At 60.6% G+C, this 17592-nt stretch overlaps 2 protein-coding genes and 1 long non-coding RNA gene across 6 annotated transcripts; 2 read left to right on the forward strand and 1 right to left on the reverse strand.

Annotated features, from left to right (window-relative positions):
* Positions 1-24: 24 nt before the first annotated feature.
* On the forward strand, positions 25-12182 carry ZDHHC9 (zDHHC palmitoyltransferase 9). The gene is made up of 10 exons (XM_014891032.2): positions 25-90; positions 429-731; positions 6809-6969; positions 7526-7684; positions 8498-8635; positions 8770-8818; positions 9044-9146; positions 9279-9382; positions 9483-9648; positions 10376-12182. Exons 2-10 carry the CDS (start codon positions 565-567, stop codon positions 10475-10477), a joined length of 1149 nt encoding a protein of 382 aa, XP_014746518.1. The 5' UTR covers positions 25-90; positions 429-564; the 3' UTR covers positions 10478-12182.
* A 227-nt stretch (positions 12183-12409) lies between these two features.
* SASH3 (SAM and SH3 domain containing 3) lies at positions 12410-17493 on the reverse strand. Of its 4 annotated transcripts, XM_088173366.1 has the most exons (8): positions 16667-17486; positions 14565-14657; positions 14210-14350; positions 13960-14110; positions 13739-13887; positions 13419-13625; positions 12967-13117; positions 12410-12891 (listed from the first exon to the last, which is right to left on the reverse strand). In XM_088173366.1, the coding sequence occupies exons 1-8, from the start codon at positions 16718-16720 to the stop codon at positions 12704-12706; spliced, it is 1134 nt and encodes a 377-aa protein (XP_088029492.1). In that variant the 5' UTR covers positions 16721-17486; the 3' UTR covers positions 12410-12703. The 4 variants fall into 4 exon arrangements, with proteins under 4 accessions (XP_088029492.1, XP_088029491.1, XP_088029490.1 ...); XM_088173365.1 differs by having other exon boundaries at positions 13739-14110; positions 16667-17493; XM_088173364.1 differs by lacking the exon at positions 16667-17486 and having other exon boundaries at positions 12410-12888; positions 14565-14829.
* On the forward strand, positions 14331-15090 carry LOC148222097 (uncharacterized). The gene is made up of 2 exons (XR_015806865.1): positions 14331-14697; positions 14813-15090. It is a non-coding gene; the product is annotated as an uncharacterized LOC148222097 (long non-coding RNA).
* Positions 17494-17592: the final 99 nt, after the last annotated feature.

The raw sequence follows: 17592 nt of genomic DNA on the forward strand, positions 1-17592 counted from the left end.
GGCGGCCCCGCCCCGTTGGGGCGCGGGGCGTGGCGGCCCCTCCCGGCGCGGAGGGAGCGACCGGCGCGGCCCGAGCGGCACCGGCACCGGGTGAGCGGCGGCGCGGGGCCCCTCCCGTTCCCTCCCTCCCCGTCCTCTCCCGTCTCCTCTCTAACCTTTCCCTTCCACTCTCTCCCCACCGGGTCCCGCCACGCCCGCAGAGCCGGGGCTGCCCTGCCCTGTGTGGCCAGGCCCTGCCGCGTCCCCTCCCGGTGCGGAGCCGCCCCGCCGCCCCCTCCCGCCCAGCCGAGGGTCTTCCTGGCCGCGCCCCGCGCCCCCTCCCTGCTGGATTCCCACGGCAACGCCCCTCCCGGGCGCGGGGTTTCCATGGCGACGGCGGCCGCCGCCCCGGTGCTGACCGAGCGCTCTCCCCGTTCCCTCTCCCGCAGCCGCCGGCCCAGCCCAGCCCAGCGCGGCCCCGCGGGGCCCCGATGATGCCGGGCGCGCGGGCGGCGGAGGAGCAGCAGCAGCAGCAGCAGCGCCCGAACGTGCGGCGGCCGCTGCCGCCCCAGTGACGGCCCCGCCATGTCGGTGATGGTGGCGAGGAAGAAGGTGGTTCGGAAATGGGAGAAGCTGCCGGGCAGGAACACCTTCTGCTGCGACGGCCGCATCATGATGGCCCGGCAGAAGGGCATCTTCTACCTGACACTCTTCCTCATCCTCGGCACCTGCGCCCTCTTCTTCGCCTTCGAGTGAGTTCCCCGGGGAAACGGGAGCGGGGATGGGGATGGGCCCGTGTGCCCTCGGGACAGGGACGGGAGCCTGGCACGGTGCAGCCTGGCAGAGCGTGGCTTTCCCTGTCCAGATCTGCTTCCTCGCCCTCAGCAGAGCGAGCCTGGAGGTTCTGGGGAGAATGGGCCCTGCCGGAGGGTGACACTGGCCCTGCTTCCCCCGTGGGTCACCTTCTGTCTGGGACTTGGCAGTGCCTGGTCCCGGGTGTTCCTGGCTCCAGGACAGCCGGGGTGCAAGGGCACTGCTGCTGCAGCCCTGTGTCCCTGCCCTGCCCAAGGGGGGACGTGCAGTCCCCACATCAGCCCCACCAGGGAGGGGACCCCAGCTGGGGGATTAATAAGGAGTGAGCTTGGGGGTCCTGCCAGTCTGACCTCCCCCGGCCTCTGCAGCCAGAGCCGTGCTGGTATTTGGGAAGGATCCCACCAACCCTTACATTACCTCGGCAACCTAGAGACCTTCAGCCAAAACCTTTGATCCTGCTGTGATAAAGAAGGATCTGCCCCCTCCTCTCAGCTCTCCCTGGGAGTTGGGCTGGGGAGTTGGGCTGGTCTTAGACTAATCCGAAAATCAAACAACAAGCAAAAAGGGAAAAACCTATGCTTGTCCAGGCAGGAGGGTGCAGGACACCTCTGTTGCCTGGGTAGAGGATGAGCTTGGGTCAGCTAAACAACTGCAAAACTTCCTTTCCTCGGTCTCCATGGGCACGTTTGTGTTCTGGGGCAGCAGAAGGGCTGAAACAGGGTTGGGTTACACAAAAGCTCACAAAGCCAAGAAAAATAAGTGGAAGGAGCTGCTCACTGGCTAGGCCCCGGCTATTCCTGCAGTTCCAAAAAGCCCTCGGCCCAGATGCTGCGCTCCTCAGCATCGTTCCTAAGCCAAGGAACTTGTTTCCACGTTCCCTGGCCCAGCGTGTCTCTTCCCTGGTTCCCTGCCCAAATTATTCCTGGCTCAGTCAGAATTCCGAGGTACCAAGTGACACCACTCTTGTTTGATGTTTGGGGTTTTTTCTGTCTGAAAAATGGGGCTGAGCCTTCCTGCCTTACAGGAAGAACTAATAGGTATTGCTGCTCTAGAAACGCTTATTGCTGCACCAGAAACACTGATTTGAGGGATAATTGCTCTGGCTCCCTGTGGATCCTGTCCGTAGCAGCAGAGTGAACCACATCCCGCTAGGCAGAGTGAGGCAGGGCTGTTTTCCAGACCTGGGCTGTGGTTAGTCAGGAATGTGGCTGGAGATTCCTTGGGAAGCCCCTTTCCATGCTCTGGCAGGCAGAGGCCTGTGGAGGGGTGGCTTTCACCAAAACATCCAGGCCGTGCCTAGACCTGGAGGGTGGGCTCTGCAGGGGGAATGCTGCTGGGAATAGGATCACCTCTGAATTCTGGTTAAATCATCTGAGGACGTAGGGAAAAGTTTGGGAAAATCCAAATAGCCATTTGATTCTTTCAGTGCAGAACACCTCAGTGGTTTTTTTTGTTTTGTTGGGTTTTTTTTTTGGAAGAGAGGGGGTTGTTTTGAACTTGTTTGGGGATCTTTGAATTTGGGATAGGGGTGAAATGTCGCCTTCCCAGCTGGAAGCCCTCCTCGAGATCTCTGTTTCATTGATCAGGCTGAGATAAGCAGCTTGGCTGCTCTGCCCTGCATGTGTAGGGAGCTTTGGGTGAGGATCTCAGCCTTGATCTTGCGCTGTGTTTGTCTCAGTGCTTGGCCGATTCTTCAGTGTTTGCGTGGAAATTCCCGGTTCCCCGTTGAAGAAGGTGTGTGGGTTGGGAGCGGTGGGCGGAGGAGCCTTTCCCTGGCTGGTCACTGCAGGCTGCCAGTGCCGATCCGTGCTGGATCCATTCAGCTGAATCACTTGCGCAGTCACACCTTGTCTGAGCGCGGCTCCGGGGTGCCAGGAGCCAGGATCTGCCTGGCTGCTCGCCCTGCGCGGGGCTGGGCTTCAGGAACAGCCGGGGCCAGTGGGGACTGGCACCCAGGGCAGGGGACAAGCCAGCGCCGGTCCTTCCCAGCCCCGTGGCCATGGCAGCGCTGCTGCTGCTGCTGGCTTTTTGCTCCCAGTGTCTCCGGTGCTGCCAGCTGCTCGCGGTGGCCACAGGCGAGCGGGCTGGGCCAGCTCAGCCCGGGGGTGGGAGTTTGTGTGTGCTGATCTCCAAACCGCAGTGCTGTGTGTGCTGGCACTGGGCAGATCTCTCTCTCAGTCCCGGGGGCAGATCTCTCCGTCCGGGGGCAGATCTCTCCGTCCGGGGGCAGATCTCTCCGTCCGGGGGCAGATCTCTCCGTCCAGCAGCAAACAGGAGCCGGAGGCTGGCAGGACTCGGTGCTGTACCTGAGACCCGACTCCTCCCTCCTGGATAAGGCAGAGGGACGGAGCTGGGCTGGCTCCCAGGAAGGGCTCTGCGGCGACCAGAGTCCTCTGCCCAAGGGCACCTCTCTCTCCACTCAGCTCCCACTGCTTGGGGCTGCTCCCTGCACAGTCCCAGACCTGTGTTTAACTGGGGCTGCTCCCTAACACGTCCCATAAAATACAGTTTCACATCCTCTTGGCATTATTTCAGACTCCTAATGGTATTTCAGGCCTGTGGTTGGGCACTTAGCTGCTGTCTGCTTGAGGTGTTCCAGCATGAGGAGAAGACCAGATGAAGCACTTGTAAAAAATCCCTTTAGGAACTGGCAGGATGGGATGGATGGGAAGCAGTGTCTGCTCTCGGGCTGGGAGTTCCCTTTGCAGTTCCTGGCTCTCCTGGAGTGAGTTCCACACTCGGCTGAAGGGAATGGGATTTCTTTTGTCTCTGACTTTTCAGCACAAAACTTGACATCTGTAAATGCAAGGGGCATGATATCACCAGCAACACCGGCTCCTCACGGGAAGGGGCTGCTCTTGGACCTTCCAGTGCCTAGGCATGTTTGGCACTTTGTTTTTCCTACTTTTTAAGCTTTGTAGAGATGAAAATGTCTTGGTTTTCTGATGAGTTGAAAAGACCTACGCTGCCGCTTGTGTGACTTTATTTTTCAGTTTTGATTTCCAGAGCCCAGAGACCCAAGACTCACAGAGGGGCCTCTGCACTGGCATTGCCTCTGGTTTGATCTGTGTCAAGCGTGGTCAGAACTTACACATGAGTTAATTGGTGCTTTTTAATTATTGTAATTTCTCTCAATAGAAGTGAACGTTTTGGTGTTCAGAGTTCAGCTTGTTTTCAGCTGTAGCCGAGGAAGGTTGAACAGGTGATTTGCAGGTGACACGTGGGTGAGTGATACTGAGGAGCTTGTGCTGAGCCCTGCTGGGGCCTGCCTGGGAGATGTGCTGCCCTGTGGCTGCAGTCCCTGTCACCAGGGCTGCCGTGGTGGCTTTCCCCTTCCTCCAGAGCTTTGCTCAATGTGCTGATTACAACAGACCTTCCCAAGCAGGTGCAGAATAACCAGCCAAGCACCCTAACTCACAGCACCTCCCGGCTGCTTCTCCCCCTGCTCCCCATTCCAATGATGTCTTTGTTCAGCCTTCCTGCCCCAGCCCACCCCGCTGTGATGATGAGCTGTGATAGTGCTGTTATTGTCTGCTTTTTGGTGACAAAACGCTCCAGAGCACAGATATGGTGCTGGGAGCAGGGGAGCAGCATCCTCGCATTCCAACAGAGCATCTCTGTTGGCTCTGAGCTCTCCCAAACAAAAGATCTTTAAATGTCTGAGCAGTGAAGTTGTCTTAGGGACAAGGCACAGACTGAAGATTCCCCAGTGCTAGTGAGTACCTGAGTGCCAAGTCAGGGCTGTGTGGCTGCTTTCCCTGCCATGGATGTGTTCCCTGGAAGTCACCTGCAGGGCGAGGCCCCCTCAGCACAGCAGAGGGTGGGAGGCACAGCCAGGTACCCTGGTGGGCTCCGTGCTGGGCCTGGTGGTGCAATTCCACCTGCTGGGAGCTCCTCTGGCTCTCACCTCTGCCCTCACCTGCAAGGGGCCACAGGAGCCAGCCCAGGCAAGGGAAGCTGAGCTAAGCCTGAGGAAGGAGGGCTGTGGCTCAGCTTTACCACAGCTCATGGATCCATATTTAAGCCCACAATATGTTCATGTTGTCACAGCAGTTCAAAAGCTGTGGTATCAGCTGGATAAGGGTCAGGCTGCAGCCCTTTGGGGCAGACAGTGTCCAGCTTTTCAAGGAATAATCACAGGTGGAAAAGACCCCCAAGACCATCAAGTCAGCCTGTGACTGGTCACCACCTTGTCAACCAGCCCAGAGCACTGAGTGCCACATCCAGTTATTGCTTGGACACCTCCAGGGATGGAGGCTCCAAACCTCCCTGGGCAGTTCTTTCCAATGCCTGACAGCTTTTCCATGGAGAAATTTCTCTTGATGTCCAACCTGAACCTCCCCATGCGCAACCTGAGGCTGTCCCTCTTTGTCCTGTCACTGATTGCCTGGGAGAAGAGGCTGACCTGCACCTAAATCCATTTTCCATATTCCTCACCCCATATTTCTACCCCAAAAGCGCTCCAAGGTTTTTGTTTACTTGCTGACTGACTCGCAGCTGTCCCTGGACTTTGCCCTTGCAAAGGGAATGCAAAGTTATCTTGGGCTGCCTGAAGATGATAAGCTCAGCCCTCCAGTTCTTGGTCTGTGGGCAGGGCTGGGCACAGGGACGTTGTTTTGGGGAACAAAACAGAGTGTGCAGTGTCTGAAATGAAGGATGTTGGTTTAGGGACCAGGCCCTGTGTGTGGCTCTGGGCTCCTGGTGTTGCAGCTGTGGCTGAAGTGTGCTGTAGCTTCAGTGAGCAGCCCTTCTGTCCCTGTCACACGTGGGGGACAGCGCTGGACTCAGGCACTGGCCCAGGAATGTTCCTGCAGTGGGCCTGCGGAGCCTGGTGCTGCCAGCTGGAGCTGGGAACTGCATTGTGTTTGGGGAATCTGTGGTGGGAATGCCGTCCAGAATTAAATAGTGCTGTGGAGGTCATGGAAATGGCCTTGCTTGGGATGGCAGCCCGCCCAGGAGGATAATCCCTGGCCCCTCACCGCAGTAGCCTGGTGCTCCCATGGAGAGTAACTGTGGAACAGCAGGAGTCTGGGCTGGATCCACCCCTCAGCAGCAGGGATAGAGGGTGCATCCTAGAGAGCCTGGGTGCCCAGGTGTACCAGGAAGCTGGGGAAGGGATGTGTGCAAGGGGTGGTGAGACATGGCACAAGTGGTGGGATTTAGGTGGGGTTTCCCTTAAACCGTAGCAAAGCTCCGTAGGAACTTCACCCCAACATCAGTAGGGTTTTCTGAAGAAATCAGGGTAACATGTTTTTTTTTCAGCCCAGTATGTCTCTAAAATGTGTGTGTCCAGGAGCAGCATGGCCATGGTGAGATGAGTCCCATGCTCCTTTTGCATCTCGTCCATCAGCAGGATCAGCACCATAAACTCCTCATTGGGCCTTGCTGCATCTGTAGAGCAAACAAACCTTGTTCCCTTCTGAGCTGAGGGAGTCTTGAGGCAGGAGCCTTTCTGATTTATTTGGAGCATTCTTGTCTGTTGCCTCAGGAAAGCCAAAGGAAGCCAGATGTCTTGTTGCATGGGAATGTTGCACTTCCTCAGGAATCCATTCCTAAGAAGCACAGGATGCACTTAATCCCAATAATTTCTGTTGTGCTGGAAGCTCCTGCTCTTTAGGGGTTAGCCAGACATTCCCACCATCCCCTCCAGGCATGGGGTCCCTGCCCAGGCCTCGGGTGCTTCTCCCAGTGGTCTGGCCCATCCCTTGGCAGCAGGAATAGTCTCTCCATTGGACAAGGTCTGTCCAGCTGCCTGCTTGTGTTTCTGGCACTGCTTAAAACGGGAGCTGAAAGCAGAGCAAATGCTGGGAAGTATCTGTGCCTAGCTGGTGGAAACACGGAGCTGCTGTGATGGTGCCTGGTTGTTGGAGCTGCCCCAGGAGTGTTCCCCTGTGTGCTGGTGGGATCAGAAGGATGTACTGAACAGCTTCTCTGCTCCAGATCTGAGCAGTGCCCGGGCTCTGATGCTGTGCCAGGCTCTGAGCCTGACTCATGCCCTCCCTCCCCATGTCTGCAGGTGCCGGTACCTGGCTGTCCAGCTGTCCCCAGCCATCCCCGTGTTTGCAGCAGTTCTCTTCCTGTTCGCCATGGCCACGCTGCTGCGGACGAGCTTCAGCGACCCCGGCGTCATCCCCAGGGCCCTGCCCGACGAGGCAGCCTTCATTGAGATGGAGATTGGTGAGTGTGGGATGGCCGAGCTGCTGAGGGCTGGAAAAGCCTCTCTGTTAATGGCGTATTTCTAGCTTACAGTCCCTGCAGAGCTTATCTTCCTGGCTGGACCTCCAAAAGTGAGGATTGCCCCAATCTGCTGGCTCACTGTACTTGGCCCAGTCTCAAGAAGGCAGCACGATGTACCTGCATCCCTCTCTGGGATCCGTTTCACCTGCTGCTTTCTCTCCCATAGCCGTGCACATACAAACTCAGTTTGCTTTTGAGAAGGGGTGCAGAAAGCTTGGAGTGGTCCCCCTGATCCTTCAGAGAGAGAGGAGGTTGGGTGGATGCAGGTGATAACACCCAGCCCACTCTCAACATGCCCATGAAAGCTCTGGCATCCCTTTTCCTGCCTGCAAGCTGCCAGGTTGGCTCTGGCCTGTGTGAGCAGAGCTGCAGCCTCCGGCTCCGGAGCCAGCGGGCTCCGATCCCGCTGCTGGGAAAGGCAGGGACTCGAGCTGTCCTTTGGGGCCCGGGGTGTCGGTAGCAGCCGGTCCCATCTGTGCCCGCCCCTCTCTGGCAGAGGCCACCAACGGGACCGTGCCGCAGGGCCAGCGCCCGCCCCCGCGCATCAAGAACTTCCAGATCAACAACCAGATCGTGAAGCTCAAGTACTGCTACACGTGTAAGATCTTCCGGCCGCCCCGCGCCTCGCACTGCAGCATCTGCGACAACTGCGTGGGTGAGTGGGGCTGGGGCTGGCCCTGCTCCTGCAGGGAGCCTCGCCAGGGGACAGGGACAGGGACAGACCCTGCCGGGCAGCTCTGCGCTGCTGGAGCGTCCGGGCTGCCTCGTCTTCTACTCGAGGAGCTTGAGGTTTGCTCAGAACCTGGAGCCAGGTGGTTCCTCTTCGCCAGGACTTTGGCAATAACCGAGTCCAGCTGCTCTGTGTACGTGTGCAGCCCAGTTTTGAGAGTTCCACTGGACTCTGGCCTTGCAGGACTGCAGGGTTCCAGTGGAGAGCTGTGTCTCAGGTGACAGCGGCTCCTTCATCAGCACAGAGATTGTGCCGTTCCCTGGGGGGCCCTGTGGTTGCTGTCCTCCTTCCGTGTATGTAGCTGGCTCATGTTCAGCATCACTGCTCCAGGCAGAAATCCCATCCTTTTGGACCCCTTTCCTCCTCTTCAGACTCCCAGCCTTTGTGCGTTTATGCAGTTTCTTGAACCTTCTCCCGATTATACCAGGGTAACAACTTGGGGACCCCCAGGCCTTCATCTAACCCATGTGCTGTGGCTGTTGTACCCCAGGGAGAGAAGACATGTGAGAGGTCAACCTCAAATTCTCTCTTAATGTGTGAAATGACTCATTATAAAACAATTTTGGACTTTTTGACCTCCTGAAAAGAGGCCAGGATACGTGGTCCTGACTGAGCAGAGGGTTGAACTTGGCGGTTTGTCAGCCTGGGGGATTTTTGGAGTGGGAGCACAGGAGCAAGGATGCAGAGGTGGGCAGGGCCATGCCAGGGCAGTGCTAATCTTCATCGTGGCTTCCCCAGAGCGCTTCGACCATCACTGTCCCTGGGTGGGCAACTGCGTGGGGAAGAGGAACTACCGCTACTTCTACCTCTTCATCCTCTCGCTCTCTCTCCTCACCATCTACATCTTCACCTTCAACATCGTCTACGTAGCACTGAGTGAGTCTGCCTGGAGAGCTGGGAGGGAGGGGGGCTGCAGATGGTGGTGTGAAACCAGAGTGCTGGAGTGGGAAAGGGAGCTGGGCTCAGTGGGATGTTCCAGATGAAAAAATCTCTCTCTTTTTGTGTTGCAGAATCTCTGAAGATTGGGTTTCTGAACACGTTGAAGGAAACCCCAGGGACATATCCTTCCATGGTCCTGAGGGCTTGACTTCTCCAAAACTGGGGGTTAGTGGGAGCTGCGTTGTGGAGTGAGTCTTTCTGAACATTTTCCCCTGGCTGACAACGTGGGGGGAGCAGTTTCTTGGTTTTTGGGAGGAGAATAAACAACAAAACAGTGGCTAGGAGAGGAAGAGAAGTTGTTTCTGGGCCTGCTCTCGGGTGTTCCCAGTCCTTAACTGTTCTCACTGTACTGGAGGTGCTCATCTGTTTCTTCACGCTGTGGTCGGTGGTGGGGCTAACTGGGTTCCACACCTTCCTGGTGGCACTGAATCAGACAACCAACGAAGACGTGAGTGGAACCTTCCTCTTCCTCTGAGCTGTCACCGCTTCTCAGGGTGTCAAGGCTGTGCACAGCACAGGGATCTGGGGGCTGGGCAGGGTGTCCTTGGAGTAAACCCAAGCTTGTGCCCACCTCTTTCAGATTAAGGGGTCCTGGACTGGGAAGAACCGCGTGCAGAATCCCTACAGCCATGGTAACATAGTGAAGAACTGCTGTGAAGTGCTCTGCGGGCCCCTGCCCCCCAGGTGAGCTCATGAGGGGCAGCCTTCACCTTTGTCTCCTGCTGGGAAGAGAGGTGGGATTTGGAAGACGTGGCTGTCTGATGGCGTGGCTGTGTCCTTGCAGTGTCCTGGACAGACGGGGCATCCTGCAGCAGGAGGAGAGCACAGCTCAGGAGGGGTCGTGCCCACGGGGACCAGGCACACAGGAGCCCCCGGCCACGCAGGGCCCTGGGCAGGCCCAGGAGGGTGGCATGAAGCAGCAGGACGGCAGCATTCCTCCCCCCAGTGCCGTGAGTGATCCCTCTGGGAGCTGGGGGGGGCTCTGGGACACTGAGAGAAAGCTGAGGGTGGGACTTAGGAAGGGCAAAACTACATGGGGGAGCTGGGTAAGAGGCTGCTGCTGAAAAGCTCGTTTGCTCTGAGCCTGGAAACCAGCGTGTCTTGGTTTCCTTGGGTTTCCTCAGAGGAGATCACAGCTGGCTGCAGTTTTGGAGATCAGTGCTGCCATGAGAACACTCAGGAGCTATTGTCCATGGAGCTTGGGAGGGCGGGGAGGTTGCAGACATCTTGTTCTGGTTCTGTGTGTGAGCTGCAGGGCTGTCCCTGGGATCTCCATCCTTGGAGAAAGTTGTTGTGGCCCTGAGCAGCCTGCTCTCTGTTTGAAATTAGTCCTGCTTTAAGGACGTCGTTTGACAGGAGATCTCCAGAGTGCCGTTCCCACCTAAATTATTTCATGAACATAGTGGGAAATGGCTTGGCTTGCTCCTGCTTGGGCATGAGCTGCCCTTCTCTGGTGGACACAGTGCAGACACCTCTGCTGGAGCAGTCCAGTGCTCCGGCTCTTCCTGAAGCTGCTGTTCTGCCTCTCGGGTGGCCCCTGGTTTCGGTTTCTCCTTTTCCCAAGCCCAGCTGAGACAGTAGCAGTGGTGGGGCCGGTGTGCTGGGGCTCTGCACTGGGGGTGTCCCTGCAGGTCCCTGTGTCCTCTCTCCCCAGGTGACTGTGTCCTCTGTCCCCAGGTCCCTGCACCATCCAGTGACACCGAGATGCCGGAGGAGAAGCAGCGAACGCCTGGGGAGCTGGCGGTGCCCTGCGCGGACGCTGGGCGAGCGGAGCACTAGCATCTGCTTGGAAGGGAGAACTTTGTTGTTTTGTCTAATCGAAGCTGGAAGTGGTGGAGGAGAGGAGAAGGGCTGGATGGCAGGCACCTGATTCCCCATGGCCATTTTGCTTTAGTCATTACCCACGGCGGTGCGGGCAGCGCTGGCCTCGCGCGGTGGCACGGGACGGCGAGCACGGGTGGCACGTCCTGGTCACCACGGGGCACTGCCACCACCCAGGCAGCTCTGCCTGGGGCCGGGCCTCTGGCTCTGCTGTCCTGGATGCCCCATCCCGGCTCAGGGCTGGGGCTGTCCCTCTGGCAGGGTGAGGCTGTTAGGGCTCGTCTGCTCCCTCCTGCTGAGGAATCCCCAGGGAAGGGGAAAGCAATGGTGGCAGCAACGTCCTCTCTCCCCTCCTCCCTCCTCCTTCCTCTAATCCGTCGCGTTGTTTTGTGGTTGGCGTGGCAAGGTTTTGTCAGGAGACGTTTTGGTGGCCCAAGGACCCAAACAAGAGGGAAGGAGTTCTGCTGGCAGCGGTTTTTAAGTAGCTTTTCTTCCCGTGCCCCTTTCCATGTGATGTAACAAGGCAGCAGCTATGAGGGGACCCTCCTTCCCACCCTGGGCTTCGAGGGAGGGACAGGGCAGCCAGGGTGCACTGAGCTGCAGGGCAGGGTCTGCCTGCTGGCCCCTGGCTGGTGTTGGGGCTGTATTTGCTGCTGGGTGTCCGCACTGAGCCCTCCCGAGCTGTGGCACAGCAGCTCTGCAGAAGCTCAGCCCCGATTCTGTGTTGTGTCATTGCACCCCCGTGTCCACCCCTGGCCTTGCTCTGCTGTTCTCAGCCGTCCTAGACTGGCTTTGGGAGCCTTGGATCTTCCCAGGATTGTACCGGGGCTGGGCTGTGTGGTGTCGGTCCCTTGTGTGTCCTCAACAGAGGGGGAGAGGCTGGGGGGATGGTGGGAGAACTCTGTGCCATGGCAGGGCTCCCCCCTCTCCACAGGACCCTCACACCTCTGGGATCCCCGCAGAGGTCCCTGGTGGAGGAGAGGCCATTCCATGTCCTGGCAGCTCCCCAGTGCTGGGCACTCCCTTTCCTCCTCCCCGCAGGTGTGTGCTGGCTGCTGGGGGTGTCCTGCCTGCCCGGTCCCGTGTGTGTGCCCGTGGTGCTCCTGCCTGGCAGAGGGAAATGCCTGCTGCTCCATCCCTGGCCTCTCGTGCCAGCCTGCTCTCAGCAGCCGGGATCCTGCTCCCTCTGGAGCCTGGCCCGTGCCCCCAGCTCGCTCCTTGCCCCGGGGCTCTGGCTGGCAGAGAGGGGTGTGATGTGAACGGGGCACGGGCGCTGCTTCCTGTCCCGGGTGAAGGACAGAGCTGCCCCAGCGCTCCCAGTTGGAATGTGGCAGGGAAGGAGCCCCTGCAGCCAGCCCAGCCCAGCCCCATCCCGTTCCATCCTCCCGGTACGGAGCTCCTGTGCCCCGCCCCGTGGGAGTTGCCCCAACGCGCTGCTGACCAAATCTCCAATTGGGTGCAAAAAAAGTGTATTTTTTGGTTCTGCTGCTCCCTGTTCCACGAGGTGTTGCGGAGTGCTGCCTGCCGGGACCTGCCTGCACGGGTCAGGGTCTCCAGAAGGAAGGAAGGGGTTGGGTGAGGATTGGGTCTTCTTTATTTTTTTTCTTATTATTTTTTTTTAATTTTAAAACAATGAAGGAAACTTAATTGGTTTGAAAATGGCTGAGCTGTAGCCCCTGCGTGTCTGTGCTGCCCCAAGCCAGCTGCCTCTTCCCCCTTCCCCGTGTGTTTCCAGGACTCTCCATCTCACACTTCCAGGGTGTCTTAGCTGTGTTATTTGCATCTTGCTGTGCCCCACGGCAGGTGAGGGGGCTCTCTGTGTGTCCATGCTGAGAAGTGACGGTGTCCTGGGCAGGCTTCAGCTGCCTGCAGACACGGCCTCCATGCCGAGCTCCCCTCCTGAGCCTGCTGGCAAACCTGGCAGAAGCAGCCGATGCCTGTGGTGCCTTGGCAGGGAGCGCCGTGCCCTGGCGTGTCCAGGGGCCCTGGGGGCAGTGGTGCCAGGCAGTGCCATGCAAAATGTCCTGGGGCACCTCGTGCCCACCCAGCATCTTGCTGTGGTGCAGGAGCCGAGCTGGCCCCGAGGTGCCACCGCTGGGGCTCCCCTGTCCCCTGCCAGCAGCCGTCCCCAGCAGCCCAGCCCCACCGTCAGGGCCAGAGCGGGAAGCGGCGCTGCCGGCGGGCTCAGGGGGATTCTGCCATGGAGAGAGCCCCCAGCTGTTCCTTGGGACCCCCCAGCTCGGCCTCTTCCCGGCTGCCATCCAGGCCCTCTGATCCCTCGAAGCAGCCGGAGTCCCGGGGAATGTCCTCTTTGGGCTCCGAGGGCGACGGCAGGGCCTCGGCGGTGTCCCCATCCTCGGGCTCGCTGGCTGCTGGGAGGGAGCCGTGGTGTTAGGGGTGCTGCTGGGGTGCCAGTGAGGGTCCCCACCCCGTCCCCAGACTCTTACTGTCGTAGTCCAGGAGGAGCTCGGCGGCCGTGAGCAGCTTGGCGCGGTGCTGGGGGTCCGTGATGTGCAGCTCGTTCAGGTGCGTCTCCCGCAGCTCCTTGAAGTCCTCCAGGGTCTGGTACCCGTTCAGCAGGAGGGTGGGGATGTGTTCCTGGGTGGGGAGCGTGGGCAGGGCTGAGCAGGGCTTGGGTGGCTCCTCCTGACCCCCAGTGCTGGCCCGTGGCTCCCTCTCAGTGGGTCCATGGTGGGCAGCTGCCCCCACGTTACCCAGAAATGCCGCAGGTGTCCCCTCTGTGCCCCTTGGTGGAAGGACCCACGCAGGTGGGGGACAGTGAAGGGGAGAGGGGCTGGTCCCAGTGCTGGCACCGCAGTCCCGTGCCGGGGTTAGTACATTGTTGGCACAAACAATGGTACAAGTTGGTGCTGCTGTTCCCCACGGCCCCGCCCCTCACCTGCAGGTTGATGCGCTCCAGCAGCTCGTGGAGAGTTTTGGGCTTGAGGCGCTTGTTCCTGCTGGAGCCGCGGCTCCTGCGGGCAGGGACTGTCTCCTCAGGGATCACATCCACGTAGATGAACTTGAAGGAGCCCACCCTGTTGTTGAGCAGCCCTGTCCAGGTGCCCACAGGTGGTTTCTCGATGATGCCGATGATGTCCCCTTTCTAGGCCAAGGGACACGGGATAGTGGTGAGCACAGGCTTGGGGACAGCCAGGGAACACCCCCAGCTCAGGGGGTCCCCAGCCACCCTCCCTGGGGCTCAGGGCCGTGGCTCACCCGCAGCTTCAGGGAGTCCTTGTCATAGGGGCTGGGGGTGAAGTCGGTGTGGACGCGGGCGCGGCCGCAGAAGGGGCCGGTGTAGGCAGGCACGGCCTCCTCCAGCCGCCGGCTGTCCCCGGGATCGCTGGGGCTGGGAATGTCACTGCCTGCAGAGAGGAGGGGGTCAGCACGTGCCCGGCTGGGGACGTGGGGCAGTGTCCTGTCGGAGCTGGCCTCACCGCTGGACATCTGGCGTGCGAGGGCTGGGCGCCCGTCCTCCTCCTCCTCCAGCTCCAGGTACGACAGGGGCACCTTGTCATGGCTCTGCTCCTCTGTGCTGCTGCCTGGAGACAGGGGGCACGGGGACCCCTCCTCCTCCGCCTCTCCCTGCTGCGAGTACCGGGTCAGGCCGAGGCAGGGGGAGCTGTCCCCGCTCACCTGTGTGTCCCCCACGCCCCGCTCACCTGTGTGTTCCCCAGGCCCCCTCACCTTGCCCTCGGCCAGCGCTCTCACGGCCATCCTGCCCATCTTGCGGTTCATGGTGCGTGAGATCACCGCCCTCCACTTCCTGCCCAGCTTCGTCCCGCTGCTCCGCACGGCCTCCTCAGGGCTGGCATCATCCTCGGGGATCTGCCAGAGGGATGCACAGTGAAGGCAGAGCCCCCCACCCTGAGCAAGCCTCAACAGGGTCACACAGGGCTGTGAGATCCCAAATCCCACAGTGCTGCTCCGTGTCACACTGGTAAGAGCAGGAGTTTTGGGAGCCCAGCCCTGCAGTGAGCTGTTCCTGGGGGAGCAGGATGGGTCAAGGGGTGCTGCTGCCCCAGGGGGGCTGGGAACTCACATTCTCCTCCAGGTTGAACTCCTCGTTTGACACGGGGGAGCTGACCTTGGATTTGTTGAAGTCCTTGAAGCTGCTGGAACGCTGTAGGGAAAGCTGGGAGCAGGGGCAGAGGTGTGAGGGGCGAGATGGAAAGGTGAGAGATTGGCTTCTTCCTGCATCCCTTGCCCTAGCTCCTCTCCCTTCTTTGGGCTGCTCTGCCCATCCCAGGGTGATGCCAGTGCTGGGAAGAGTTTTTTGCTCTCTTCCAGGAGCTGCCATGTGCCATGAACTCCCCAGAACTGCGATGTGGAGCTCTTGGTGCCTGTGCAGCTGCTTGGCACAGAATTCCCAAGGCAGGGATGTTCTGGTGTGGACCCTGGCACTGCCATGCCAGCCTTGTCCCAGCTGCTACCCACAGGGTCAGCTCCAGGTCTGAAAGTTTTCAATTTTCCACCTGTGAGCGTCATGCCATGGCCCAGAGAGCACACCCCCAGCTGGCTTGGTGCCACCTCCATGCCTGAGCCATCAAAGCTGTTTTTTGATCTCAGTCCTGGTGCACCTCTCTGTCCCTGTCCCTTTCAGTCTTTCCTGTGCCCCCTGCCTGTATCCCCTCCATGCCTCAGGGGCCTGTCTCACATGGAGGGGTTTCTCCATGCTGGGAACGTCCTTGGTGCCAGCACAGCCGCGTGGCCCCAGGTGTCCCTCATCCCTGGATGCCAGCACCGGTGTGCTCACACGTTGGATGCTGTGAGCTTGGCTGTGAGCACCAGCACTCCAGAGGCCCCCGGAGCACACAGCACCGTGCTCGCTCTGCCACCACCACCACCAGGGATTTCTGTTCTCGTGCAGCTCTGCCAGCTCCTGTGGAGGCCCTTCCCAGCCCTGCACAGCCTGGCCCTGTGCTCTCCGCTCTTCGTTCTCCTCCTCATGGGCTCCACCCGCGGTTTTGCCATTCCTGCAGAGGGCTGGCTCACAGTGTGACACCCACTGTGGCTTTGTGCCAGCTCCAGGTGTATCTGTGCAGAGGGGATGCTGCCTTTTGCCCTGCTCCCACCCCAGTACCCCGAATCCACCAGCTCCAGGTCCTCTGAACCCCCCCCGGGCTCCACTGCTGAGATAAAACAGCTCTGAGAGAGAAGTGCCCTGGGGCTGGAGGAGCCATGGAGAGCCTGGCCGTGGGATGTGAGTCAGGGGGGCCGGGCTGTCCCGGAGCGGGAAGTGAGAGTGGCTGTGGCTGGGCAAGGGCAGGGGATGCCCGCTGGGACTGGCCAGGCTGGATGTGCCACCCCAGTGCAGGGAGGGGGACGTCACCCAGATTTCCTGTGGGAGCCTGGCAGCACGGAGGAGCTGCCATAGCAGAGTGTGTGCCTGTCATGGCACCAGGCACTGCCCCTGCTCCCCGTGGGGACTCGCTGATGCTGATGCCAGCCCAGCAAAGCTTGGCAAGAGCTGAAGTGCCAGCTGGTGCGAGACCTGGCGGGGGATGAGGAGCCGGTTTTGGCTCCCGCTGGTGACTTCAGGCTCCAGCCTTCAGCCGCAGGGTGGCACATGGCCATGGCTCGCAGGGGCTCTGAGAGGCCGTGACACTTTGACAGTGGCAGCTGCTGCTCCCGCGGCTCCCACCGCAGCGGTGCTGCCGGAGGAAGCGGCTGACGCACGTGATGGAGCTGCAGCCCCGACCGCAGCACCTTGCTGTGCAAGAGAACAGCACAGCCGCCACCGCAGCCACGTCCCCCCCAGGAAATGACGGGCGGCTGCCCACGGATGGGGAGGCCACGGCGAAGGGGGCACAGCCTCCCCCGGCACAGTCCCACGGGTCCCACCGGCACCTGGGCTGGCACCCACGGTGATGCCGAGGGCTTTGCATCCCAGCCACACATCCCAATAGGGTGGAAGCCACAGTGGGAGGTGGACAAGGCCAGGACCGCGCACTGGCGAGGCCGCAGTGGCTGGTGGCAGCAGGGACAAGCCGAGGGCAGGGCAGCTACCGTGCTGTCCCAGCCCCCTGGGTCCTGCCCCAACCCCCGGCACCAGCCCTCCTGCTCAGCACCCAGGCTCGGACATCCCGGGATGTGCCGGGAAATCTGCGGTGCTGAGGGAACCTGGGCACCGCCAGCACTCACCTTCCTGTGTCCCGGCTCCTTGTCGCCGGCGTTGGAAGGCTTGCGGCGCAGCATGGTGCTGGGGCTGGTGGCGAGCGCTCAGCGTCCGGCAGCGGCGACCACGGCCCGTCCCGGCCCGTCCCGTCCCGTCCCGTCCCGTTCCGTCACGACCCGTCACGACCCGTCCCGACCCGTCCCGACCCGTCACGACCCGTCCCGACCCGCGGCACCGGCACCGACCCGGAGCGCACAGGAAGCCGGCGGTCACATGAGAGGCGCTTGCAGCCGAGCTCGGGGTGGCGAAGCGCGGGCTGGGGCAGGAGGAAGGAAACCCTCCAGCGAGCTGCTGCCCTGCCCGGGGCCCCTGGGTGGGGACGGTGTCTGCGCCCTGGCACCTCTGGGCCGTGCCGTGCCGTGCCGCCCCTCGGTGATGCTGCCCGTGCCCGCCTCCCTCGGCAGCGTGTGCCCCTCGGTGATGCTGCCCCTTGGCCATCTGCGGATGGCATCGTGTGTCCCCCCATGCAGAAGGTGACAGTCCCCAACCCCTCTGTCGTGCCCACCCCCGTGCCTGCTCATCCTGCTGGGACATCGCCAAGCCCTCTGCGTGACACTTGGTGTGGGATGTCCCCTGGATCCGCAGATCTTCCCTGCCCGACATCGCACCCAGGTGGGACGAGCTCATGGTGACCCCGCTGCTGGCAGCCGTGGGGACATCCATGGTTGGGCCGGCTGCCCTGTATCTTCTCACTCCAAATCCTCCATCTTTTGCCCCAGAATTACAATCTGCCCAAACCCATCTCCTCCCTGCCGGCGTTGGTCGCCTCGGGGCTGGACAAGGCTGCACAAGCAGGGTCACCGGAGCGGGGCTGGGAGCTGGATAAGGTGGCACAAGCAGGGTCACAGGAGAGGGGCTGGGGGCTGGATAAGGTGGCACAAGCAGGGTCACA

Source organism: Sturnus vulgaris, chromosome 14 (genome assembly GCF_052056855.1).
Source record: "Sturnus vulgaris isolate bStuVul1 chromosome 14, bStuVul1.hap1, whole genome shotgun sequence".
NCBI classification, from domain to species: Eukaryota; Metazoa; Chordata; class Aves; order Passeriformes; family Sturnidae; genus Sturnus; species Sturnus vulgaris.

Excerpts from the sequence above, each read along its gene's own strand:
- ZDHHC9 (XM_014891032.2), top strand. The coding sequence starts at position 565 with ATGTCGGTGATGGTGGCGAGGAAGAAGGTGGTTCGGAAATGGGAGAAG. Across the intron at positions 8,819-9,043 it reads TTGAAGGAAACCCCAGGGAC|TGTACTGGAGGTGCTCATCT; the intron begins ATATCCTTCCAT and ends AACTGTTCTCAC. Across the intron at positions 9,649-10,375 it reads GCATTCCTCCCCCCAGTGCC|GTCCCTGCACCATCCAGTGA; the intron begins GTGAGTGATCCC and ends CTCTGTCCCCAG.
- SASH3 (XM_088173363.1), bottom strand. The coding sequence starts at position 14,822 with ATGGCAGCTCCTGGAAGAGAGCAAAAAACTCTTCCCAGCACTGGCATC. Across the intron at positions 13,626-13,738 it reads AGGACTCCCTGAAGCTGCGG|AAAGGGGACATCATCGGCAT; the intron begins GTGAGCCACGGC and ends CCCTTGGCCTAG. Across the intron at positions 12,892-12,966 it reads GCTCCTCCTGGACTACGACA|CAGCCAGCGAGCCCGAGGAT; the intron begins GTAAGAGTCTGG and ends GCTCCCTCCCAG.